This window comes from Pyrgilauda ruficollis, unplaced genomic scaffold (genome assembly GCF_017590135.1).
Source record: "Pyrgilauda ruficollis isolate IOZ18807 unplaced genomic scaffold, ASM1759013v1 scaffold1, whole genome shotgun sequence".
In the NCBI taxonomy this organism is placed as follows: Eukaryota; Metazoa; Chordata; class Aves; order Passeriformes; family Passeridae; genus Pyrgilauda; species Pyrgilauda ruficollis.
The window spans coordinates 4,778,311-4,806,003 of NW_024508100.1; the positions used below are offsets into that span (position 1 = coordinate 4,778,311).

Here is a 27,693-nt window from a genome sequence, read left to right on the forward strand (position 1 = left end):
AAAAATACATATATAAAAGATTCAGGAGTGGCTATCTATTTTTGGGTGGAATATATCAGTGTAAAAATGCCTAGCTAAAAATACAGTTTTAAAACCAACATACATTTAGCATTTGTTTTCTGTAGCTTTCTTACAGGGCTCGGGAGATCTTCAGTAAGTTCTTGTGTAGCAAAGCTACAACCCCAGTTAATATTGACAGCCAGGCACAGCTGGCAGATGATATTCTCAATTCTCCCCATCCAGATATGTTCAAGGAACAGCAGCTTCAGGTAACCATAGTAACCATGAATGCTCTATGTTTTTGTCTGTTATATTTTCCTTTATAGTCTATAAAAATAGTTTTACATACTGTATATTTAGACTCTGTTAGAAGAATAGAAAAAAGGCTGCTTGGCTGTTTTTCTGTTACGTGGAGAGAAAATTTTCACTTAACTAAAAAATAATCTGAAAAGTACTATTATTGAAATGGGGGTTTAGTGCAAGTAAATAATTCCATGTGTTGCTGCACCATTGATAGAGCGTTTGCATATGGCTGCTTTTCTTTAGTGGAGAGTTGAGTACAGAAATAGTGTCTAGTTTTGGTTTTTAAAATGTTGTATTAAGGGAGTTCTTCTCTTAGGCTTTGGTACTACTGTCAGGCAAAGAGATTATAGAACTGTTGGAGTCTGAAGACCTCTGAAGTGGATGTATTTTAAATAATTATTAATAATCAGAACAGTTGTGCAACAACAGGATACACTTTACATTTCCTATAGAATTTAAGTTTCTAGGTTTTTTTTTTCGTAAGTCATCTCTTTGGTAACTCTTCCATCCTACCAGTTTATTAGTAGTAGTTTTGATATCATCATTTTGAAATCAAGGCCATAGCTTTAATGAACCAGGCCACAGTCTTGGGACACAATCTCAGACCACGTGCTTTTGGGCAATCTGAGCAGCAGGGTACAGTGTCATCCTCCTGCAAAGTGGAGACAGAAAGGTAGGTCTGTCTGCTGGTCTGGTGGCTTCCAGCTTTGTAGCTACTCCTTCTGCACCTCCCAAGCCTGAACCTTCTGTGGGAATTACCAGTCACCACCTTCCCAGACATTTTTTCATGCATTTGTCATCCTGGTGTTGTGGAGACTGTGCCTGAATTCCTCCTTATCCTCTCCCATTTGTTTGGTGGAGTACAGGGTGTCTTGGTGAGTCAGGTGACAGGGTTGATGCAGGTTTTGTCCCTTTGAAAATGCTGTATTTTTAGATGGAGGGCTCATAATGAGGGAGAAAACTCTCATGAGAAGTCCTGCTGTGGGTCCAGTCCCAGCCACAACGTCTCTCTGTAGCTGACCCTTATCTCATATTGTCTGTGCCCCAGTCAGATCCCTCAGTCAGACCCACTCCCTTCACTGAAAAATGAAGTGAGGCAGGATGAGAGTTACTTCTGCTGCAGGACATGGCCTTGGAGCTTGTCTAAGGTGCTGGTGGTGTGTTGCCTGGCTGAGGTCAGTGCTGGGGAATCAGCTGCTTGGTGGCCCTTAATTTCTTGGTTTCAGGGAGTGGATCTGCAGGCCAGTTTGTGGTCTTGGTGGATGGCACCACTTGAGAACACACAGCTGTGGGTTGTGTAGTTACTGCAACACACCCACAGACTCTCAAAGTTCAGCTCATGGTGGTGACACAACCTTAATAAAGTGAAAGCTCTGCATTTGTGGTCTTTCACAAGATTTTTTAGATTTGAGCACTGACCACAGGGTGCAAGGGTGCTGCCTTGTGGTGGTGGTTGGATGGGTGTGACGCTGGGGAATGGGGAATGTTGCTGTAAGGCTGCAGAGGAGTGGCAGAAGTGTGTGGGAAAGTGCTTTGGAAACACTCAGGCCATTCTCTTTTCAAGTACTGCCTGTTGGGAATACCCCTGAAAGTTGCTTTCCATCCATATCCTGACAAATTTGTCAGTGATCTTGTTGTTAGAGGTTGTAATGGCAGTGTGGATGCAGCCAAAGTACCTAGTTAGGATGTTGTTCCCTTTTGTAAATTGAATAAGCATTTTCAGTGTTTCTGGAGGGAGGACAATGTAGGTCACTGGAACATACTAAAATAAGAATAACTTAGCATGTACTTCGTGTAGAGTTGATAATGGAAGTTTTTCTACTCTTGTTTATCTGAAAATTTCAAATTACGCTTTTAAAATATATGTTTCTCATTTTTAAGAACAAGAGCTAGCATCTGCTAGCCTTTTCTCAATAAGCAGAAATCATTAAGATGTGTAAATATGATAATAATTCTAAATATAGGAAATCATGGATGTAGTGTGGGCTTGAAACATGGGGCAGATGATAATCAGCTCAAGGTGAATTAGTTACTCTCTCATGACTCTGTCCAGCAAAGTTAAAAGGTTGTAATTTTTTTTCTCTGTGTTAAGTATGTTTAATTTGCAGACGGTCAAAGCTAGCATATCCAGAAATATTTTTCCATAGCTTAGCATGTGGAAAACGGTGCATTAAAAGGCAGCACCTAAGCAGGAATGGGAATATACAAAGGGGAAAGTCAAAACCATGGAAGTTGGCATTCAGTTTGAGTTAGGTTTCTGTGACTCTGTAGATTCAAGTACTCTCTGCTCTAGCTTGCTGTTTACAAGATAAGTTTTGGGCTAAAGCCTGTTGAGAAGGGTGTGTCTACACAGTCTGAAGTGTGGTTTCCATCTGCAAATGGGCCACTCGGTGATGGACTTTCCTTTATACTCCTGGGAATGCCAGAACCTGCTGGGTGGTGCCTACCTTCCTTTGCTTGTGGGGAATTTGTCATGTCCAAAGAAGTAGCCATTCATACTGATTTTTCAGATGAACTGAACCACGGGAGAAGATATAGAACTAAAAGTATGAATTCACTTAAAACAGCAGGTTTGCAAAAATGGAACAAAAAGTTAAACATTATTTAGCATTTAAGAAAAAGCTCTTTTTCACTTTCATAAATTTAGCTTTGGTTAAATCACCCTCAGATATTTGCCTGATATAGATCTGCTTTCTTCCTATGTGGTTAAAGATCACTGAATGTAAACTGTTTTCTGTTGAGATCTACAGCACCTTGATTATTGAATTATCCAGAGATACTGATGGGTTTTTTCTTTATCATTGGGCACATGACTGTGGTTTACTGTTAATACTTGTCAGTTCTGGGTTAATCATGTGGTGATCTTAGAGGTCTTTTTCATCTTAAATGATTCTGTGACTCTGTGAGCATTATATATGCTGCAAAGGACTCTCAGCTTCTCCTCACATCAGCAATTTACTTTGCGTGTCTTGTATCATTGTGTATTATTGCAAATTGTGATTATATCATACTTATGTGTTTTAGAACATAAACTTTTCTTGTTCACAGCTACCTTAAAACACACTTGTGTAACTTAATCCTGTCACATACAGTGCCAGTGTAATAACCTTTAAAATGTTTTAAATGGCCAGCTTGCTGCATGCTCCACACAGAATGGCATCAACGCAGTAAAAGAGGATGGTGTTGTCAAGACTCTACAGCATCTCAGCTTGCAGTTTGCACAAATCATAACTTATTTTCTGAACCTGTAATAAGAGAATAGATAAAATTATATTTCACTTTAAAATGGGTGCAGTGTGTTTAGCCAGGTCTAACCAATGTCATACCTATGCTGTTTACAGCCTGATGTCCTAAATTTTATGGGACTTTCCTGTTGCAAAGTAGCTTCATTTTCTTGATGTGTTACTGGAATGTATGTACCCATTATGCATTGTGGTTTAATTTCAGATATTTAACTTGATGAAGTTCGATAGCTATACTCGCTTCCTCAAGTCCCCTCTTTACCAAGAATGCATCTTAGCTGAAGTGGAAGGACGTCCTCTTCCTGATCCTCAGCGTGTTCCCAGCAGCCCCACCTCTAAACACAGCGTCAGTTCAGAGAAGTCCAACATGTCAACACCAAAAAAGGTGACTTTTGCATTGTTGTTATCACAAAACTGTGCTTTTAAGTAATGTTTTTCAAGTTCTTTAGAAAATCAAAGATAACATATAAAGTAAAATTAAAATGCGTGGTTAGAGATGCTGGCAAATACAATTGCAAAATTTTATGTACTCAGGAATATACTTATTTTTTTATCCTTGCCTTTGAATCAGTTTTCTAGATACTGAATTGCTGAACATAATTTTGAATCTTCATTATTATTTAACTGTATGTGTACAAATAAAAAGTAAGGGCTATTTTGTTAATGCATGTGTTCAGAAGCTTATTTTGTTTGAATATGGGAATTAGGATGTGATAATTTAACCTTTGCTGAGAGGAGACATTTTATCAGAAGTTTTGGAGAAGGCTTAACCCAAACTAACTCATTTTGGCAGAGGATAGTTTTTAATTTCTTACACCCTACTAAACTAAGATAATTCTGTGTTAAATAAGTACAGTTGCTTAAAAACTAGACCAGTAGTCTTACTGACTGATCCCTTGACATTATTTAGGGTTTATTTTTTCTTCTTGTAGATAATACCACCATAGCATTACATAACTGTATGGGTAAATTATAACTTCTCATTTTTCATGTCAATCACTACAGATTACCCCATCTGCCATTATGTATTCTTGTGACTAGGAACCTTTAAAAAGTAGCATTTCAAGGAATATTCTAATAATCTAACAAGAATACTAGCTTGTAAAAAGCAAGTTTAGTTTAATATCAAACATTCCTGACATTTGTATTCTTCAACTCTAATAAATACTTGATTATACTTGTAAATGTTAAACAGTACTTTGTCATTGTCTTTGAAAGCTGTTCATGTTCAAGCCTAGCCTAGGAAAATACCAAAGTGAAAATCAGTGTTTTAAAAGGAAGGCAAATGGCCTTTCCACATTAGCTTAGGCTTTACTGGTGAGCTGGGGACAGTTCTTTCATATTTGCTGGAGCTCTCCAAGGCTCACTTCCAACTACTGTTTTGTACTCGCTACCAAGCAGCATATTTCCATCTCTGTATTTCTTTTTGTTGCCACTGATGAGGTTTATTTTGATTGCTGCTGAGAGGGATGCTGGCACAGGCACTTGTGCGTGGGGTAAAGAAGGCAGCTAACCTGGCCATCACACTCTTGTTTTAGGAAGAAGTGTGGGAAGGTTTATTTTAGACAATATACTCACACCTGTGATCCAACCAGTGATTTAATTGTGTTTTGGTGATAGCTAAGTGGTAAGTCAAAGTCAGGAAGATCTTTAAATGAAGAGTCAGGAGAGGAGGACACTGAGAAGAAAAAGAGGGGAACATTCTTCTCATGGTCAAGAAGTAAGAGTTTGGGAAAATCACAGAAAAGAAGAGAAAATGGTGATTATCCAAACGGTGAGTATCACATTCTGCTTTGTTTCAAGGTTGTTTCAGCAATAGATATGACTAATCTCACCATGATTAGTTGCTATCTCAGTGCATTCTTGCGAGTGACAGAGGAAAGGAGCTGTCAAGTCAGAAGGCCATATTGTTGCTGCAGTTTTGTGCAAGATGTACAAGTAAATAGATGAAAATATGACAATATTTAAATTTGTTTTTACTGACTTCCACAAGACTTTTTTTTTTTTTTTATGTCTTGGAACATTTGCCTTTCTGTGCACTGGTAATTGGTTTTTCAAGCAGAGAGCTGCTATTTTTATAGAAAGATAATTTCAAATCTTTACAGAAAAGTCCAGGAGCAGTACAGCAAATAGTGCTATAGTTATAGCTATTTAAAAATTCCTCCATCTGTGTTATCCTACTTTTCTTTCTTTTATCAGTAACACACAGGTATGTTCACTTTTGAACAGTCACCATCTGTTTTCACCTTCCCTGACTAAAATGAAAAAGGAGACTCGGAGGTGTGAAAGCCCTTGTAACCTGCTGTTTTGTTACTTAATTGTGTTTGAGAGTTTAAGGAAGAGTTCCCTTATGAAAGCACCTGTATGTGATCTCTAGAGGAGACAAAAGTTTTGCAGTAAATTATTCTGTTGAGCTAAAAATAATGAAGAAATTCAAGCAAAGTGCCAAATTTGGTCCATATTTGATGATGTAGTTTTTGCTTCTGGTAATGCCAGACCCATAAGATAGCTTTGATCGTATGGATAATTTGGGTGTTCTTAGTATATTCATATGTGAAAACACATCAGAGGCATTTGCTGACATCATGGACATTACCTTCTGAAAGTGACTAGTAGTTGCATTAGATTTTAGTCTTCTAACACCATACTTGCACTTTAAAAAATATTTATCTCCCTGCAGAGGTAGAATAATTTTTTAAGATGAAATATTGAAATCTTATTAAATCTAGTTAACTAATATTTTTTATAAAAATATTTTCCCCTTTTTTTAAAATATAACACAAATGGGTTACATAACCAAGAAGCATTTGACCAAAAGTTGCTTTGGTTTCCATGCTTCTGTGAGCAGTATGAAGATTTGGTGGTTTCTTTTCTTTTAATTAAAAAAGAAACATTTGTGGCCCAATAACCTAATATTTGAAATAGTTGTCTGTGATAGAATAAATAATGAAATAAGCCTCTTTACTGATTGCTGATTCTTTGCACAAACAGATTCTTTTCAGTCCAATGGATTGTCCTACAGACGGGAATCACAAGGCTCCATGTCATCCACTGCTAGTCTCGACTTGGTAATGGCTGCCTCTTACTAATGAGCCAGTGGGGGAGCAGATGAAACAGGGAATTACTGATTTTCTAAGTAGTGTGAGGTAGCTTGTTTGATGTAATGCCTTGGGAAAGGGTTTTCAAGTGATACAGCTGCAGCACAAGATGTAATATTAGGCAATTTCAGAGTGTTAGAAATGCAAGAGATGTTGCATTTGTATATTACTACTTATGCTGTCCTTGGATATGCTTCGGATCTGGTCTGTCTTCACATCAGGCACCAGTGAACTACAGAAAGTTTCCCTTGTTAAGACTGTAGCTCTTTAAAACCACTTGGTTCTACCTGCAAGGATGAGAATCTGTTTTAAACAACCACAAGTTAAAGCTTTTCCTCTTCTTGGCCTATGCAATAAGGGGGATGCAAGTCGCATTAGGTTGTGCCAGTGTCTGTCGTGCTTCTTCTCTGTCTGTTTCCTTTAAAGTTGTGTGTTTTTGTCATTATGACTTAACTTGGTCCTAAAAACCTGAGAAGTTTGTTGTGAACACTTTGCCATGCTAAGAAATTAAGAATGAAGGCACTGTGATTTCTAACCATCAAGTTCTGCCTTCACAGTGTAAAACTAATGAGGTGCAAAATTAAAACAGTATTAATAAAACATAGACGTAATGCTTTATTTATTGATGTTGATATGGAGGAAGAATCTAAAAAAGGGAAATTGTAAAGTTTTTTTTTGCTTTTGATGCCCCTCTGGTAGACTAGATTCTGTGTAATTAGCCATTAACTAATAACAGTAATTTTATCTATGCTAAAAATATTGATCAGGGAAACAAGCATGGTGAAGTCATGTTTGTTTCTGTTGCAGAAAAGTCTTGTCTTAAAAAATAGAAAATGCAAAGCCACCCTAAAGCAACAACCCCTCACTTCTTTCCCACTCCCACCTGATTTAATTCAGAAGTTACTGTGATTTGAATGAGAAGCACCAAATTAAAGAAAAGAGAAAAAGCATGATGAGTACCCTAAAAGGCTGTCAAAACCAGTATTTTTTAGTGTCCTTTTAAGTTATAAGTGAGCTTTTGTTTAAATTTTCAAAGATACTTTTGATATTTAGTTGTAGTATTACTATTCTACTGTCACTCTAGAATAAAGGTTAGTGCCTAGCCCATAGCATTGTAGTTCTAATTCCCTTTAATAAAAACAATTAATGGTCATGAAGAAAATAATTTTAAAGTTTTAATTTCTCTGTGGTGTATTTGTGCATAGAATTCGTATTATGTTGAAAGAAGAGGAAATTTGGAGAGGAAAGATTGAGGAACCTGATATTTAAAGGCATTCCTCTTCACTTGAATGTTGATTCATAGGGTTCCAGTGGTAATTTTTACATAAGCAGGACATTACTGAGCACAGACATTTAACTATTTGGATGCTTAATGACATTTAATTTACTTTTATAGTTTTTACTTAGGAGTTCTTCAGTAAGTCTTGTAACTGTTTTACACACTTGCTGTGTAAAACTTCATCTGCTCTTGAAATAAATTTAGATTTGTGCAGTATTATGATCTTTATCTAATTTTTTTTCCCCCAGGATTTAAATTTATGTGATATTTGTGATATTTGGAAGGATTTCTAAAGCATGGTAGAAACTATGGTTCTTGGCTTGATTCAATCTGTGCGGGCTCTAAAAGTTTATACCCAGTCCTAATTTTCCCATTGGGCACTGACCTTTCTTTTTCCTTTCAAGTCTGAGACCTCAAGGTTGCCTGCATTTGTGCCAGATAAAGACAAATCCCCCAAGTACTGCTGTGTAAACCTTCCGGATGGCTCATCGAGCAAAATGGCTGTGAAATCGGGGTTCTCCATCAAGGAGGTGCTCTCTGGGGTCTGTGAGAAACATGGCATCAACATAGCTGCAGTGGACCTCTTCCTAGTTGGAGGTGATAAGGTACTGCATATTCCTGGGCCTTTTTGGAAGCATTTTCCTCCCCATTTTACAAATAAGGAATTCTGTTCTCTCCATACTGGTGCATATTTCCCAGTTCTGCCCATAGCTTTACATTGGCAGTGCTGGTTAATTGAAGGAGAATCGAATTGTCCACAAAGAAGACAAATGTCTGGTAGTAGATGCTGCTGCATTAAAGCCCTAAAACATAGTGACATTCAGTTTGTCAAAGACAAATGAGGTGCATTAATGCTAGAAATGAGGAACACGTTTTAATATTGAGGAAAACTTCCAAGACAACAATCTGTGTGGATGGTGCAGCGTGTGTGTGATGGCTCTTAGTCCAACAGAAATATTCTCCAATTCAAAGAGAAGCCATGGACATGAAGTATTTATTCTCTTAAATTCATGCTTTTGATCTGTCTAGATGATTACAATGCAGGCAAAAATCAATGAATGTCCGTAGTTACGGGCTTTTTCTTCTAAAGCTTTCAAAGACTGTTAGCTGGCTGTATTTCCTAATGCATTATTCTGTGTTATTTATGTAAGTTGAAGAATTTAGGTTTGTTTTAAAAACCAAGTTCCTGAATGCCTGCTGACTCCAGTGGAAATTGAATTTTGGTCATTGTTTAACGCCTAGCCAAAAAGAAAACACGCTTTAATCATGTTCCATATTGTAAAGGAGCAGTCACTAGACTGAGTGCAGCCTATATTAATAATATTCTGAGTTACCTTAAAAAAAATTAACAACACAGCTGCTCTTTTTTACATAGCTTAAAATTAATTTGCTCTCTCTTCTTTTATCCCTGGCGTGCTCTGTAGCCCCTGGTATTGCACCAGGACAGCAGTATCCTGGAGTCTCGGGACCTGCGCTTAGAAAAACGCACTTTATTTCGGTAAGAGTCCAAAGTAATGTCTTCCTCTGGCCTTTCCCACCCTGTTTCCCATTTTATTTTTTGTAAGTGCAGTAAAGATATGTTGCTGGTTACCTGTTCAGTGAAACAGGAGGCTGTGCAGCTGCAGGAGGGGGCTTTCTGGATGGCTCTTAGGATACAAGTGGGATTTTGATGCCAGTGTTTCAGTTTAGGGACATTTAAATATTATTGTGATGTCAAAATGCTCAAGGTGAGGCAGCTGTGAAAGCAGTGGGCAGATCTGTGGGTCCAGAGGGACCTTCCATATCAGAAAGAGACATGTTTAGTAGGTTGGAGTAGCACAAGATACGGAAATTGAGCTGTGAGACTCCTATTGTTAAAATTAAATGGATATATTTATTGATGACCTGTTCCCATTCAGTTATATCTGTATATATATATGCCCACCTGGAAAATTACAGTAAAACTAATTGTATTAAAAAAAATCCTCTGGTGAACCCTGACTCTTAAGCAAGTCAATGTTAAATTATTAGTATGGATATAATATAATGCAGTACATGGTATATTTAGTTTTGTGTAATATATTTGATAGTGTGTGGTTTTTTTTTAAATAACATTTGGTTTTTTTTCCAAAATGAATCCAAACTAATGCTGTGAAAACACCTGAAATAATTATTTCAGGAATAAATATTGAAGTAAAATATTTCTGAAGTGAATGAAGTTTATTTTGTGAGGCATTCCTTATTTTGGCTCTATATTACTTTTCCTTAGGAAGCTGGGCTAGTTTCTATTTAAAGCTACTTCAGGTTAATAAATACTACATGGCATATTCAATTTTTGGATTGAGATTGAGCAGTCTTTTATTAGGTGTGAGTTTGTTGAGTCTCCAAGTTAAAAAAGGAATTTTAAGTAGGCAGTACCATATGTTATTTGTGTGTTAATTAAAATGTAGAAATGTTCTACATTATTCCATTCTCTGGGTAGATACTATGTAAGCAAATATAGTCAAATATTTGGAACATTTTCAGACAAAGGGGAAATACTATGTGGGTATACTTAGTTACCTCAGTGTTTGCCACTTTTGTATCAATTACCAGCTAATGACTAAAATGGATCATTTCAATTTAGTAGCTGTTGAATTCAAAGAAAATATGAAAGACAAAGTTCCAGTTATTCTAGCTTCTTGTGGAAAAGTCAACATGACTTAACGTCTTGTGTTTAATTTTTATGAGATAAAACGTGAGTTTTATATTTAATTGTGACTGAAAAAATTGCTGATAATAGTAATATCTGAGGATGATGTACATTTCTTCTGATTGTTTTGTTAGCAATAAGCTTGTCCTTGATTTCATACTAGAGCATCATTGCAACCAAATGAGGCTTATGGAGAATTCAGGGGATAGATGAAGACCATTAAAAAAAAAAGCCAAAACCAAACCAAAGCTAGGTACAGCTCTGTGCAGGGAAATAGATGCTAATGAAAGTTGTTTTGGTTTAATTAAAAAAAAAAAAAAAGTATTTCATTATTCTTTTACTGTTTTAATAATGCAAAATATAAAATAGACTGTGAAAAGAGCTTTAGCCTGTAAGTTCTAAGTTAATTTTTCAGCTTTGGTATACAAGTTTCTCTTACACTGATATTTCATCATATGATGGCACCAACCCTAAAGAAGTAGATCATGTGCATTTCCACAGTGTTTCTTAGTCTGCTTAGAAATGAAAACACTTGTCCAAATCCATCTCATGTAATTGTATAACAAGTTGTGAGTCTGTCTTGTGGAACTGAGAAGAAATATTTTTCTTGCATCCAAGTCTATAGTTCAGGCATGGAGTCACTTTGGAAGGACTCCTGGACCAAACTGGTCAGAGAAATCTCCCTGTAAATATGGAAGTGCTGTGGAATGCATTTCCTTGGTCTGAAATAGACTGGCTCAGGCCTTCACTCAGCTCTGGGAAGCGAAACAGTACAATTTTTATTTGTGTTAAATATAAGTAATAATAAATATAATAATAAAGAAATATAAAATAATAAATTCTTTGTCGTTTCAGTTTAGCATACATTCATACTGCAGTTCCAGCTAGTTACTAGCTGTAAATTGGTACAACTATGTTGTAGATAATTGGATTTGACACTGTTCACTTTATTTACTGGAATATTTCACACTTGATGTTACAATTGCTGTGTTTCAGGCTGGATCTTGTTCCTATCAACCGGTCAGTTGGTCTGAAGGCGAAGCCCACCAAACCAGTAACAGAGGTCTTAAGGCCTGTTGTTGCAAAATATGGTTTAAATCTTAATGAACTTGTGGCAAGACTAGTAAGTATTCTTTGATGTAATTCAAGCAGCAGCAATATTTTCTGTCTGGAGAAGATCATATGATAGTCCCTGGAATGATTTCTCTCCAGACAATTAGGCATTTAAATATCTACAGCTACATTTTTAGATAAAATGCATTGTAATTATAACCATTATGCTTAGTAGTAGTTACCTCAAATATTTAGTCTACATCTGTTTTTATTCTCTTCAGAATAAATCCAACATCCAAAATAAGCAAGCCTGAACTTTGCTTCTTCCAGAGCTCAACTCCAATTACTAGCCAGGGAAAGTTGGTTGGATTAAAGCTTTTGTTCCATTGTCCTGGGAATCATTAAAGTTGCCACAAATCCCCTTGCAGATTTTTTTTTTTGTGAAAGCAGACTGATTCAACTTCTCTGCTACTGAACTCTTGGCTAGGCATGTTCTCCTTTCTATTGTGCTGGAATACCTAGGAATGTAAAGTTAATTTTGTGGTATTTCTAGTATGTACGTTGTCTTAGCTGAACCAGTCCAAGTTTTTAAGATAACTGAAAAGCATATTGGTATAAAGGTAATTCATTTAATGAAATTAAAAAAATTAATGAAATACAATCAATTTAGAATAAAAAAAAATCTAAAGTGTCCTCTCAAAAACATGACTTGCTGAATATACACACTAATGGTGCTAGAGTATTTGAGCACACTTACAAATTGGATGATTTTTTTTCCTCTATGTATCTTTTTTTCCCAAATACCATTCTTCTCACAGAATAGGACTATACTCATTGAAATCTAGGTAGTTTTACACCACTGGAGTAAACATTTTTAGAATGGTAGAAGGATAGATTGAAGATACTCTGAAGCACAAAAATGCTTTGCTTGTTTTCTTTCAAAAATGTCAGACTGCATAAATTTGTTCTGAAAACAGCTTTTTCTCTATTGCATACAAACTGTGATCCGACTTTAGAGTGGTGAGCAGGAACCCCTTGATCTTGGTGTCCCTATATCTAATCTGGATGGTCAGCGGGTTGTTCTAGATGAAAAAGAGCCATCAAAGGGTAGAGGTAAGTTTGTATAGAAGCTTTTGTTTATGGTTCCAAGCCAGTTTTATAAACCCTGACTATGGCTAGTTTTTCCTGTTGTTGTGAAGGTGAGGTAAATGTGATTAAATTTAGGTATATCACGTGTGGCATATATTCTTTTTAACTAAAAAGCAGTGCAGTTTCTGAAGATTGAAGATTAATTTAGTCTGTGATAGCAGGTACTTTTACTGTTGCTGTAAGAAATTTTGCTGTAATAATATATGAATTTTTTGTTTGCACTCAACCACAGATCCACACACAAACTTAGGAACATAGTGCCCAGTAATAATAATGAGAATAAAGTGCCAAATACCTGCTGTGCATTTGGCAATTACTCAGTAAGGAACATTCTGTGTAAGGAAAGCAGATGCAGTTTGTACAGCAGCTGTATATGCTTCTATCATAATATCCTTCTTAAGAATGAGAAAGTTCCAGAACCTACTTCTCCAATTTTAAGTGATGATTTCTGAAAATAACACCAAAAAGGATAAAAACTCATGACCCTATGCAACATAATTGGAAAAAAAAAATTGTCAGCTAAACAGTTTACAATCTCTTGGCACAATTAATGCTCTAGATTAATGTAAGCAGCCTTATGAGTAAAGATTTGGTTTCATTAGGAGACCTTTTTAGAGATATCAAACACTTATTTTCAAAAACCGAATTAGATATGGTTAAATTAAATAGACTTAGAGCTGAGATCCTCTTTGAGGAAAAATTGGCATTATAAAGATGGAGACATTTATTGAGGAGAATCAGATTTGTCATTTTTCTAACCAACAGAACCGATTTTTGTTTTGAAAAACAGTTTTAATCTAAATACTTTCACGAATAATTAGTTTAAAGATTACAAGTAAAGCCTAAATCCAGTGTGTTGCCAGCATCTGTATCATAGAGGATCATTCTGGCAGTGGTTCTTTGGCAATGTACCAGTGAAAGAGGGCAATGATTCTGTGTTACTGAATTTGCTGTAGGCAGATTTAATTTGATGGAGGCTTTTTGTTACTTAGAAGATGGCATGGAGGATACAGCAGTGTCTACAAAATAATTGATGTGTGAAACAGGATGGAAAAGATTCAACATGGCCTTTCAATGGTCTTTTCTGCTGATTTTCTTTCTTTTTTAAATTATAATTTTGAGAATTACAAACTGAATTATCAGATTTTACAATTATTTGATCTAAAGCAACTGAAAATTTAGTACATAAGTGAGACTTCGGCATCTTTTAACTTGAAAAAAAATGCCAGTGTGAGGAAAATCTGAAGATGGGAGGCAGATTCTGATAGGTTTCTACTGAAAAGTATCAGGGTTATCAACTGCTCTCACTCTTTATTTTCTGAGTACACATTAGAGTGATTTTAAAGCAAAAATCTGTTGTGTCCATCATTGTCCCTTAAATTTTGCTTCTTTAGGGAATTATAAATCAGTAGTTACAGAAAGTATATTTATGTTCAATGTTTACAGAGAAACAAAGAGGCGTATTAGTAAAACAGACTGCAACTGTATCTTCAAGAAGTCAAGGATCTACTGTAAGTCTTCTGCAACGATTTTTCTCCATTAGATCATCTTCTGTTTCCTTCTAGAATTCTGTATCAAAGGCTGCATTCACGCACGATTTTGAATCGGCCAAATTATGTAACTAGATTGAATATAGCTGTTCTCTGTCTGATAGTTTTCCACTGTCAACAGCATTTATTTGTGAAGAACTTTGTCTTCATGATGAATCAGTTAACTCTTTCACTGTGTTGTGTTTGTTGTTTCGTGTCACATTGGCTTATCTATGTTTTAAAATAATTGAACTACTCTGTAGTTCAAAGGCCATTTCTGTCATGTGAATTCTTCAGAGTAAACAATATTATATTTATAGCTACATTTTTGGCAACTGCTATGGCAAATGTTCTTTGCCATGATCAAGACCAAACTAAAGCATTTGTCGTGGTGTTAGAGAAATGTGTTTCCAAAATACCTTTCCTCATTCCTTTAGGCCATATTATGTATACAATGATAGAGCCTGATTGTAAGTAGTACCTTAACTTTCCTTCTAATGCAGGGAGAGGGAAGAACTCTAGGAAAGTCTAATTCTATCAAAATGAAAGGCGAAAATGGAAAAAATGCTAGGGAAGTCCGGCTGTCAAAGAGAGAAGACTCTATTGCAAAGATTGGGAAAAAAAAAAGTCAGAAAATAAATTTGGATGAAGCAGAGGGTATGTGAACTTTATAGCTTACATATTAACATAAGTAGTCTTAGAAAAATTTTGTGTCTGTGTAGGTACCATGTGTTTAATGCTGTGTTGTGAAAATCATAGTCTTGACCATTATATTTTTGTTTGGTGTGTTTGAATTGTCAAGTTTTCATAAGCGGAAGGTAAAATTTTAAGAATACCTAAACATCGGTGTAGGTGTCCAGTGGGATTTTCAAAAGTCAGGGGTACCTAATTCCTGCAAAATAAAAAGGAATTAGTTACTCCACTGCAGTTGAACATCCCATTTGATACTCTGTAAGCTGCGTAGAAGCTTGGCTTTCTCTTCACCTCTATATAAGTGTTTGACAGGCACTGCACAGTAGTGTAGACCCAAATGTACTCAGGTAAGAATTTTTGTAAGTTTTCTGCTGAACTCTGTAACAGCCAATGCAGGGCGGTCTGACTGTGGAGGAGATGTGATGGGCAACAGAAAAACTTGCATTCACCAAAAGGTGTTTAGAAGTAGAAATAAGCCAAGAGGTTGTTGGTAATCTTGCATTTTCTGAGTCCTATTTTTACCTTTGTTACATCTTAATAGTTCTGGTGATATCATCAGAAAAAATCTCATGAGAGAATTTGCTTTCTTATAGCAAGATGTCCATGGGCAAAAGAGAAATGAAAATAATGTAGCACTAGAAATTTTGGCATAATACCCCGTGCCCTAGGACATGAACTGAATTGATTACCTATCTGTCAGCCCTACACGCTCCTCCCTATTTTCCCATGTAGAAAAAAAAAACTCAAAGGACATATTTGACCCACAGATTAAAATCTGCTGCTGAAGTTACCCCGTATGCATATCCAAAACCTGGTTATGCACACTTAAACAGCAAATGAATGTTTACCTTTGAATGTTCATCTGTGAATAAATGTCCACTGACTAGAACTGAAAAAAGAATGCTATGGCAAAAACTTCTAATGCAAAATATATGTTTTTTCATATAAGTGTTATTACAAAATATTAGGGCATTTTAAATTATTTTCTGTTGCTTACTCTTTTGTTGACTTGTTTTCCACATTTTAATACTTTCATTTTTTTTCCTAGGACTGAGTAAAACATTAACATAATTTGAAAACTTCAGAATTCGAGGCTTTCACATTTTATTTTGAGTTTTGTGATATTTGTCAAAGTTTGGAAAATGCATACCAAATGTTGTAGACTGTTTTTTAATGCAAAAACAAACAACTGTTCTATGAACTTTGAAATTTCAGAAACATTTTTGTATGACACATCTTAGAAATGTTGCATGTTTTAATATGCCTACTGCCATTTTGCAAAACTTTGGCAATAAGAAGCATTTTGAAGCTTCCATCTTGGCTACGTTCAGATTTTACAGTATTTGAAAAAGCATGTTAAAAATTCATTTTTATGAATACATTGCAAAGCCTGCCAAGTATGAGTAGAGGATTTATGAATAAGGTCATACAAGTGCAAGTGTATGACTTCATATTATGCTAAGTTAAAACTGATACTAATGTTCTGTTGCTTTATTCCTTAATGGCTTTTGCTTCAAACAGTATTTATAAGCTGGGTTGGAACTGTTGATTTTACTTATCTGTTGGAGATGGCCTTTTTAAGCATCTTTTAATATTCTGTATTTAAAGTGCTTTCTTCTTGAAAAATTAGGACATGCAGAGACCCTATATTAAGAATTACATATTTTTATATGTCTATGTTTTGTACCAAAGAGTTTGTTTATTGTTGCAATGCTTCTTTTTTGAGGAGTGGTATAATTCTTGGCTTACAATTGATAAGTTTCTTGTTGCCAAGTTTTGAAACTTTTTAGAACAGTGTTGACCTACTATGAGTATTATTTATAGAAACATATTAAACCATTGGATATCATTAGGGACATGATCAGAAAATCACTTCTAATTGTGTTAAAGCCTCTTTAAAAAGCTGCCCCATTGCTTTTGGTAATGGCTCCTTGGATGGTTACTGACTATCTGTAAGCTACTGATTCATTGCAGCTCCATGTAATATGGGGTTACTTAAATCATCATCTGATCATACCCTGTGATGATAACATCCTGGTTTAAAACTACACCATGAATTGAATTGAAACTGTGATAAAATATAATTACTCTGAGAGAAAGTCAATATAACAAGGAAGTTTGCAACATTCTGAATCTTTGAATGTTCAAATGGCATGCTATTTTTGAGTTAAGATGGGTAAAACCCATCCAGAATATAAAAACGTGCACCCATTGTCTGTAAGACTAGAGCCTTGTTTTGTATAAAGAATTAAAAATTCCTGCATGTGTGTACAGATTTATTAACTGCGTAAAATAGAAGACGTGTTCAAGGCTCAGTGAATTGCAGCTGTTCTAAACTGCAAAACTCTTACAATAGCAATGCTGATGGTCTTAATTATAGTGATGCTAGTGAACATTGCTGCAATTGAAAAAGTTCCTAATTAACATGGGATCTTATTTCAAGGCAGCATTGAAAGAATTGAAGATCTTCATGGAAAATAAATGTGCTGAAAATGTACGTTTTAATAGCATTGCACTTTCTGACAAAAACTTGTCAATTTTGGGTTTTTCCCCAATAGAATTTTTTGAACTCATATCCAAAGCACAAAGTAACAGAGCAGATGACCAACGTGGACTGCTAAGGAAAGAAGACCTTATTCTTCCTGACTTTCTTCGTTTACCACCCACTGGACCAGAACCATCCTCATCTACACCCGCAGGTCCTAAAGGCCTCGGCAAGCGAGTTTCAAAAAGTGACAGCAGTGATGGATGTACATCACCCAGTGGAAAACAGGAGCCTGTGCAAAACTTTAATGAAAATTCAGTAAAGAAAGTGGGTTACTCAGAAAACAAACATAAGTCTGCTTTGGCAGCACTGCACAGAGAGAAGACTTTCAGTGTTCCTTTTAGTCCTCCATTGTCTCCAATTCCGCACGCACAGGAGAGCAACGCCGCGGTGTGGAAAAGGCAGTCGAGAGAGTTGCAGGCTGAAGGCATTCAGATGGTAGATGATGAGAATGTGGCAGACTTGACTCTCGTGGCTGAAGGAGATATTAGTAGCCCTAACAGCACTTTGCTACCACCGCCACCACCAACGCCACTGTCAGACATCAGTAAACTCACGGAAGCCAACTATCCACCCCCAACTCCTTTTGCAGGTAATCAGGAAAAATCTGGATTTCAAAGATCCAATTCAGGTATTTCTAGATTTTAATAGTCTTTCCTTTTGGGTAAAACTACTTTTCCTTGGCACTGTTAATCAGTATTTGGCACCCATTAAAACAGCAAAGAAAATTCTCTCTGCACCTTAATTTATTTTTTTTTTAAACCAAAAAAAGAAGGAAAAAAGATTTTAATTGCCTTAGTCTGTTATAACTGTAATACTTCTGGTTGCCTTTAACAATGTACTTTTGTTTGGATTTGGCATGTAACCATAAATGGCCACATGCAGACAAACCTTTCAAATACATCCACGTGCTATAATTATCTCATTCACCCTCAGAGTACAAAACAGGGTATCAGCATTTTGAGCTCCATAGCACTGTTGTGTTCCAGATTTTCTGATCCATTTCTCATAATGAGATACATGATTAGGGTTTGGAAGTTTAAGTACTTTAACAAAACCCCTAATTATGTGTTGAAAATTGCAGTATTGTTTATGATTAAAATTTTAAAGGGATAAGCCTCAACTTAGGATATATTTCACTAATAAATTTGATATTTCTGACGAAAATAAAAATGTTATTTTTTTTAACCCATACTTTGCTACACAGAGAAATAGATTGCATCTATATCACACTTTCTCCCAGAATATTCACGTATCAAGTAGCTTTCTAATAGATAATTTTAAAGAAAATATCTAACTTTTTTAGGATGTTAAGTTTCGTGGTCTAGCAATATCACAGAGCAATATTAGCCCAAGGCTGAAGTATGGAATTTCTTTATAAACACGGACTCTAGTAATAATTGCTACTACCAGAAACAGGAATTTGAAGACAATGGGTGTCGTGACATTGACATTTACAGTCATTGTACTGTGCATTTTAATGTAAAATACAAGAAGAGGTATCTATGTGCTACATTTATTTTTGATGTTTCACAAACATATGGTGCCATATTTGTATGATCACATTTCTTTGTGATGTGGGAATATACATTTTAATTATTTATCTTTTTACACAGAGTATTTGATACTGTTCTTTATCTGTATGGTTGATGATTTGTAAATACTTCTTTGGTTGTTGGATGCTTATAAATGGCAATGCAAATTACTTCATCCTCTTGGCATTTTAAAAGCCAATTCCTTTATTAGTAGTATCTGAGAAATGTTCTATTAGCGCTACCACTTAATTTCTGAAACTGAGTATTAGACGGACTTGTAACCAGTGCCTATGAATAACAGAACCACAAAATGTACTTCAGACATATTGATGTATATATGCATAGATTTGTGTTGGTGTCTTTCTGATAATATGTCAAGTGTACAACATAGGTATCAATTTACATATTTTTCAGTGAGAACTGTTAAAAAAACCATTTGCACTTAAAAAAAACTTCATGAATTTACAATATTTTAATGCATGCCATAAGTTTCTGTGTAACCACTGAGCTGTAGCTTTCCCTTTTCCCACTTTCTACTTTTTACTTTGTAGAAATCTTTGTGTAGTTTTCACATGTATTTTGTATCCTTGTTCTCTCAGGAGTAATAAATTCTAGCTCTAGTTACGCAAACTGGTTTTAAGCTTTCATTTTATTCATTGTTTTAAAAATTATTTCAGTCCTGGATTAAGAATTCTGATTGAAATTACCTTCTTATGACAAACAGATAAATAGATATGGACTAGCAATTACCATGAGACAAAGCTGACAAACATTGGATTTATTAATAATTTAGACATCAAAGGGAAAATGCTGTCTTGAGATGCTGATGGGTCACATGTGAAATCCATAGCATTGGCATGTGCTCCAGAAAGCAGATAAGACAGGAGATGTCTTTGGAATTAGTCATAACAGGAACTCCTGAAAGGAGAATTTCTTCTGTCTTTGGGTTCTTGGGCTAAACTTTATATTTATTACTTTCCTTCTTATTTTAAACTAAAGCAACTCTTCCCTGGTCTTTAAGAAGTGAGCTGGAGATCTCAGCTCATTTGATGTGGAGTAACCAAAGTAACCACCTCTTTATTTGGTAGACTTGGGTAAGAAATGAGGGGTTGGTTGGGTGATGGAGACCACATTACTCTTTTCACTCTTTGAGATGGGTCCTACATAACAGCACTGTGAAGCCTAATTAAAAAAAGAATAATTCTGCAGAGAGGCGTGTCGTGCTGTTAACTAGGTCTCATTGTGTTCTGGGGAATGAAAATCCAGTTTTTCCAAAAGTCACTGTGTTCTCACATATTTGTGGCCTTCCATGAAAGAAAATAAAGCTGTTGAAAGTCCTGTAGCAGTTCCCCTTCTAAAATTATTCTGACTTCTTCATAACAAATAACTAATACTCTCCATATTGAATTTAATTTTTTAAAAATGGATTTTAATTAGCATGTATTCCAACTAGTGCTCTCTACTTTCAGTGGTGATTGTGTCTTATTATTCTGTCATAGTCACCCATGGGAGTAAGTAATCAAACTAATTTTGCAAAACTAAAAATCAAAATTTCTTTTAGCTTTCTGACAAACCAGATTTTCTTTTAGGAATAACAAAATTTAAAAAAAAAAATATAAAACACCTTCCTTTTTTTTGCTACAATCTTACTGCATATGTTAGCTGTATTCTACACTCCTCTCACAACACACTACTATTTAATGGGAACTGCATTCTATTAAAAAACGGTGATTTTATGGAAAAAATGTGGGCTGAATCAAAATTTTTCTGTTTTCATGATTGGAGTTTGCATGGAAAGGCTGTTTGATGATGTACATTATTATAATAAAGATTTCTGGAAACTCTTTCCAGTCAAGAATTGAAATCTCAGAGGACTAAATCATTAATAATGGTTGCTTTTTTAAGTGCTTTAATGGTTCTTCATTCATAACCCCCATCAATGGAAATTGCATTTCTGATTGGTTTATTAAATTAAAATGTTGGGATATAAAGACAAATAATGACTACATAATTTGAAGAGGTCTCTAGTCTTGGTTCCAATTGGCCTAAAGACAAATGACGTGTGTGCTTACCCTGCGCATTTTGGGCTTATAGATGCTGGGAAAAGGACTGGGAGGAGTGAAGGGGTCCCTCATGTTCTGCAGGGGGCAATTTGCTGATGTAGCAAAGCCAGGCCAATGTCCATCCCTCTAATGGATAACACTTGAGGTTTTTTTCACCAGATGATCTAGAAAGCAAAATGCGAACAATGGAAGGCGGAAAAATAAGGTTTGCCTCACTCTGAGCTATTGAGAACACATTTTCAAAGTCAGTTCTTAATTTTCTGAAATAAGTGAAATGTTTTTATACTGTATTAATACTTAGCTATGAAGTAAATAGCAAATCAGTTAGCAACACAAGAGTCATTACTGATTCTAGTTGCGTTACTCATCAAGAGAAAATGTCTTTATTTTGAATAAGCCTGCTAGTTCTGGCACATTTCCCACTTTAAAAATCAGAGGTTTCTGGAATCTGAAGACATTCTTTCATGTCTCTGCATATAATAGTGGTCCCATCTGTGGAAGAAATAATTATTGTGTGGTGTGATTGGCTTGAAGCGATGCATTCACTTTTGAAAGTGTTAAAATGCCGATTTAATCTCCTTGGCTCTTTTTGGTTTTTTGTTTTATTTTTCTTTTTTAATTGCCTGGTAGAGTCTGGTTACTTTGAATGTTGTCCAGTTTTTCCCAAGAGGCTGGGCACATGTGTTACCCATGGGGAAGGGCAGCCTCCCAAATCTTTAGTCTCCTCAAGAGCTGTGAGTATTAAGCCACAGGCCTTGCACTGGATTGTTTATTCAGCAATATTCCACTGGTCTGAGTTGTTCATGATGGTTTTTGCCTCTACTACAAAGTAGATGGGCATTTTGTCATGATAGCAACTGGGCTGTTTCATGGAATACCATTTCAGCCTGAGATAGGACAATTTGCAGCAATCCAGATTGAAGTGCACAGACTGTAGGATGGAGTCCATCAAAATATTCTTCTTTGTCTTAAAAAAACTCTGGTTTTGGGGCTTTTTTTTCATCTGGGATGAGAATTATTCTCAAAATGACACTAGAATTATAGTCAGTGGAATTGTCTACCAAGTACGATGGATTTTTTTAAGGAGATGTATAGACTGGATCCAGCAATGCAATTAAAAAGTTTATTCAAAACTACCATTTAGGAAGCATATGATGTCATTGGTTAAGATAAGAGAGCCAGCTAGGGGAAATAAAAGCATGGTGAACTCTCTGTGATTATGCATAGTAGAATGTCTATGGAAGTTAAAGAATTAATTCAGACAGTCTAAAGTTATATAGCTTTTTTTAAAGAAACCGCCTTTTTTCTGAAATAGATTTGTACCCTCAAAATAAACTTGTTTACTTTCTTATTGGAAAGAAATCTTTCAGAAACTGAATAGTTAGTAGGATGTTTTTGTTGTGAAAGATAAAATATGCAGAAATAAAATGCAGGGTAGTCAGGGTAGTCTCTCAGAGTCTATATAGGCTATTGTTCCCAAAGCCCAAAAAAAAAAAAATCCCCAACTGATCTTTTTTTGTTATTCACAGAAAGGATGCAGTACCCCACAGCTGAAGAATGAAGAATAGAGATCAGATAATTAGAACAGAGATCAGTGGTATTTCTGTGACTTTCTCTTTTTTTGGCTACTAAATTTTCCAATTCTAATGGTAATGCATTCCAAGTGGAAAAAAGTTTGTGGTAGTTAAGGAGATTAACAGGAGATTAAGAGCAATCACATGTCTATCTTCAAAATTTGAAAATAAATCTTTTTTTTGGTAATAAATGATACAATATTTTATGTAACTAATATATAATCTCTTAATTCATGTGGCATATTTTAGAGACCGTCCAGTGGTGTTCCCTGTGTAAATCAAGATAACCACATGAATGAAAACATAAATAAAAATTCAAGAAAAGTAGGTAATTATGACATAAAAGATGTAAGAATAATGTAAATCATTACTTTTAAAAAAGGCTGTTTTCATGCAGTAACTTATATCCTTTAGTAGTTCTGTGTAAATTTATAGAAGATAATTGGATGGTGGATCAATATAAAGAAGCACCCATGAAAATCCAGAAATACTGAGGCTGGGATGTGTTAATCCTCTTTTAATCAGAGCACAATTAAATGGGAGAATTGCTTATAGTACATGACTGTGATCCACAACAAAGAGAGGAGAAGGAGAGTTTAGAGAAGACAGATGGGAAGCAAGGAAGACCTTGGGGGATGATTATTTGAAATGTAAACTTATTTTGATCAAGCAACAAGATAAACATTTTAGAAAGTATTGCAGATTTTATCAGTGACTGGATAAAATGTTAGAAAAATGACAGCTGCCCTTTGAACCAAATGCACGTGGGCTAAACCCAGATCTATGCAAACCCATGGCAGCATTTGGATGATGAAATGAACTTTGGTGAATTATTGGTGAAATGTAACCGGTAGCCCAGCGAAACCACATTTTAGACTTTCGTAATTGAAAAATAACCTAATGAATGGCAGATTAAATTAAAATTGATTCAAGTAATTCAATCCACTATCTCCCAACATAGGACTCTGCAATAATTAAACCTGCTGTTACCAACCACTGATGGAAAACCAAAATGAAGGTTAACAATAATGCTGGAAGATCACACTGAGGGCTGAATATGTGCAGGCTGCTGCAGAGTTGTTTTATTATGTGTACTGCTTGGAAAGGAGTCAAAAATTGTTTCCGTTTTAGCAGTGGAGAAACAGAAAATTCAAGCAAATTGGACAGTGTTTTTGAGGGCACACGTCTGCCTGGATAAAAATTCAGAACTTCTCATTTAATTTATTCGTGGAGTGCTCCTGGCTTTTAAATGACATTGTGTGCAGTTCCCTTCAGCTGCTGTTGTAGCCGTGTTCATGAAGGGTCCCTGCCCTCAGCACACACAGGTTGCAGTGCTCCCTCTTTTGTATCTGTGTCCACTGGTGAGCTCCCTCTTCCATGTGATATTCCAAATTTGTCTTTCTGAATAATGTTTGGTGCTTGGTTCTCCTTGCGGATGCTTTGGAGATGAGTGCAATGAAAGGATTTCCATCTGCCCATTTCTAAACTTAATGCTGCAAATGTATTTCCAAAATTCCCAGGAAAAAAGTAAATAAACTGGTAATGTGGAATATTGCTGCTTTGTAGCATAACCCATTTCCTGGCTCGATGCCTTCATTTTACTGAGTCAGATTTCAAGGCACTGAGCATATGCTGCTGTTGCTGTTTCATCATGCAAGTGAAATTCAGCATATAAAGTCAAATTTCCTTTGAAAAGATTTAGCATAAACTGTAGGTAGGAATCTTTTATTAAGTCTGCTTTCTCCTTGGTGCTGTATCAATTAAGAGATAAAAAGAAGGAAACTGCCAAAGAAAATTTAACCTCTGGTATTCTAAAACTTTGATGTGAAGTATCCTTTTCCCTTCAGAAGCATAAATCACTGTACAAACTTAAAAAAAAAAAAATTCATGTAGTAGTAACAGTATGTCAGCCAGTGTGGAAGTCATTCATCCACCACTTAAAAGAATCCATGTGTGGGAGGGCTAATATGTAGAAGTAGCATTTCCTAACAGTTTAGGACAGAAAGGGATAAGTGTCTTTCTGAGAGGGAAACTGCCAGATTACGTCCATGTTAAGGAGAAGTTATTTATATTGATTTATTTCTAGAACCCTGGAACTATCTATTCACCCACTAAGTGGAGTGACCATCAACGGGCTCCTTTTTTCAGTCTCATGTAAGAAAATGCTCTCTCAGGCAGTGTGGTACCACCTTGGGACAGGCTCCATGGAGTCAGAGACTGGAACAGTGTCTGCCCAGACTCCTGTGTCACAGCACAGCCCAGAGCCTTGCTGCTTGGGAGACTGGTTACATTTGGGGATGGTATATGTCTGTAAATCACCAATTCCAGGAACTGCCCCTGAAAACGTCAGGCTTCTTTTCACAAGAATTATATTCTATGTTTTATGAAATACTTCAAACAGATTTTTATCAGCTGTAAGTCAGTACAAAATCATTAATCTGGAGCTCATTCCCTTTAACTGAGATCAGATCCTCTCTCACATTAGAAGTCAAATGCCTGGGATCAAGGTATGAAAATCAGCAGGATATTCTTGTTATCTTTCAGTAGAACTTAGAGCCATCTAAATCGTTAATGATTTTGACAAGAACAGTAGGTTTTTAGCAAAGGTAGAATGATGAGTGAAACACTCAATTTACATGAAAGAAATTTTATTAAAAATCATAACTAAAATTTAGCACATTGAAGATAAAACGCATTTATTGATTATGGTATAGAAACCATATAATTGCAAGGTGTTGTGAGCAGGCCTTTAAATCCCCAAGCATCTGCATTAGACTTAGGGTTATCTGATTCTGTTGTCTACATTTGGCAATTAATGCTGCTCCTGAAATTTCCAGGTTTTTTGTGACCTTGTATCTGTGTGGAATTTGGTCAAATACTCCCTTATTCCTAAACTACCTGGAAGACAATGTCTTGTGATCTTTTGCTTAGAACTTAAAGTTTGAGGGTTATTTAATACAGAAGAAGATGATTTCCCTTTGTCTTTATAAAGATAGTTCTCCACAGTGATAATATTAAATTTAGAATGCTTGAGAATAATACACAAAATCCAAATATCACAAAAAGAGAAATATTGGTAAGAGAAATCAGGAGATCAGCCAAAACAGTGCCTGATTGTAGTCACCTTTGGAAAAATGCAGATGGGTGCAGTTAAGCCTTCTAAGCAGTCATTTGGCTGTGAGTCTGTAACACAGCAGATCTCTGGTTTAAGGACAAAAGATGGCCTGCATCTTCCAGTCTTTAAACCAGCTGGAACATATTAACGGGATCAGAGGCACAAGAAAATTCCTCAAGAGCTGTGTGGAATGCTTAGCAAGGGGGGAGATTACCAATAGGTGTGAACGTGGAATTCCAGGCTGGAAATTCACCAGTGTGACTGCTACCATAAGCAGTGTCTCCCTTTCTCTACTGAAGTTAGGTAGGACATCTGAGAGATTAGATTTGGGGAAATGTAGTAACATTCCTGACATGCTTTATACATGCCAAAGCATCTGCAGAGCTCTCCATGGAGGTATTCATCACTTCAGTCAAGAACATATGAAGAGAAATTTTACCTGTGAAGGCCCTCTGCACCTTAGATGGTGCCTGCACAGCTAAGTGTCCTCAGGTATGTGTTACTCAAAAAGAAAACATGAGAAGGAGACCAGTGTAAGAGTGTTACAAACTTCATTGAAACCTCATTATAAAGCTCAACTAAAAACATGCAAATCTTGAATCTACTTAAAAACTTGTGTGATACATTTATACACAAGCTGGTTTGGCATCTCTCGCCTACTATTTGTGTTAAATAGCCTTGCTCCCTAAAAGCTTTTTCTTAAAAAAATGAGGAAAAGTTTACATTGAAATATTTTTTCTGTGTAGAGCTACTCTTGAAATCATCTTCCTATTTGGTGAAGATGAGCTAAGATATTTTCTACCCTGACAGGAAAAGTGAAATCATCTTCACAGTATCATCCCTTAGTAATTCCATATTCTTTTGAACTGGTATTTTAGACAAGATGTTCTCTATTACTGCCCTGCCTCTAGTAGTAATTTATTTGATGCTGCAGAGGGATTGCTCTGAAAAATGGCATTAATAGAAAAATATGTCTATAATGTGGAATGTGTTCTTGTTCAGATGAGCTTATGTCTTGTGAAGCCTGAGAGCAAGCATTGACCTTATTTCTGCTGTGTTCCTATTGGGCTACTTGCACACTTGCTACTTGCTTTGTGTGGTGACTCAGTGGCACCATAATTCCAAGACTTAATGGCATTTCTTATATTTAACTGTAGAAGGGCTTAGCATCCAAATAAATACAGCAATACTTGCACCTTCCATAGTGTTCCTCAGCAGGAGTTTCCAGCTCTTTCATCTCTTGTACCCTGTTAATGCAGGCTGTGTCTTTTGACTGTGGAAAGTGTTTCAACCTAGTCCAAGTCAACAGATGTGAGACCTTCCACCCCAATCAAAGATGTTCCTTTACATGACATTTCATGGGAGGATGTATTCTCAGTGCTAGGACAGCTGGATGACTCATGCTCTGTCAATGCCATCTATTTGTGGTAATTTGTCATTAGTAGGCATTTCAGCAATTTGTAGCTCTTTTAAAGCAACTTGAAAGGAGAGTCACAGGTCTTCCTCAAAGGGCATAGAATAGCAGATTAAAGAGATCAAGAGAACAATTCAGTACACTCATGTTGTGATAAACGTTCCAGAACAGAAGAATAGCATTTTGCAGCACAGCCATGCAGGCAGCAGTTAAAATTAAGGCAATGTTCAGTTTCAGTAGGGAGATTTAAACACTAAGTGTAATATAGTCCCATTAAATGTTAGCTGCAATTTAGTAGGCTGAAGTCATGCTGGGCTAGCAGGGCTGGGAGCTTTCTGCCTCTTTGCTCAGCTGATTTGTTTGGAGTTTGATCTAATTCCTCTGAAAAAACAGCAAGCATTACTGATGTGAAATACCCACATTATTCATG

The 27,693-nt window shown here is 36.0% G+C and overlaps 1 protein-coding gene across 5 annotated transcripts in view; it reads left to right on the forward strand.

Moving 5' to 3' along the window:
• RGS12 (regulator of G protein signaling 12) overlaps positions 1 to 27,693 on the forward strand; it is an 87,200-nt gene that overhangs the window by 56,626 nt on the left and 2,881 nt on the right. Inside the window, exons 7-17 of one of the 5 annotated variants that reach the window (XM_041464593.1) lie at positions 124 to 269; positions 3,751 to 3,930; positions 5,166 to 5,319; positions 6,537 to 6,613; positions 8,327 to 8,527; positions 9,347 to 9,420; positions 11,590 to 11,716; positions 12,663 to 12,759; positions 14,242 to 14,306; positions 14,828 to 14,981; positions 17,461 to 19,727. In XM_041464593.1, coding sequence (XP_041320527.1) covers positions 124 to 269; positions 3,751 to 3,930; positions 5,166 to 5,319; positions 6,537 to 6,613; positions 8,327 to 8,527; positions 9,347 to 9,420; positions 11,590 to 11,716; positions 12,663 to 12,759; positions 14,242 to 14,306; positions 14,828 to 14,981; positions 17,461 to 17,498 — 1,313 coding nt within the window. In that variant the 3' untranslated portion in view covers positions 17,499 to 19,727. Of the gene's footprint in view, positions 1 to 123; positions 270 to 3,750; positions 3,931 to 5,165; positions 5,320 to 6,536; positions 6,614 to 8,326; positions 8,528 to 9,346; positions 9,421 to 11,589; positions 11,717 to 12,662; positions 12,760 to 14,241; positions 14,307 to 14,827; positions 14,982 to 17,460; positions 19,728 to 27,693 lie in introns of those variants that run through there. The other 4 variants (XM_041464424.1, XM_041464507.1, XM_041464766.1 and 1 more) reach the window with 4 other exon arrangements.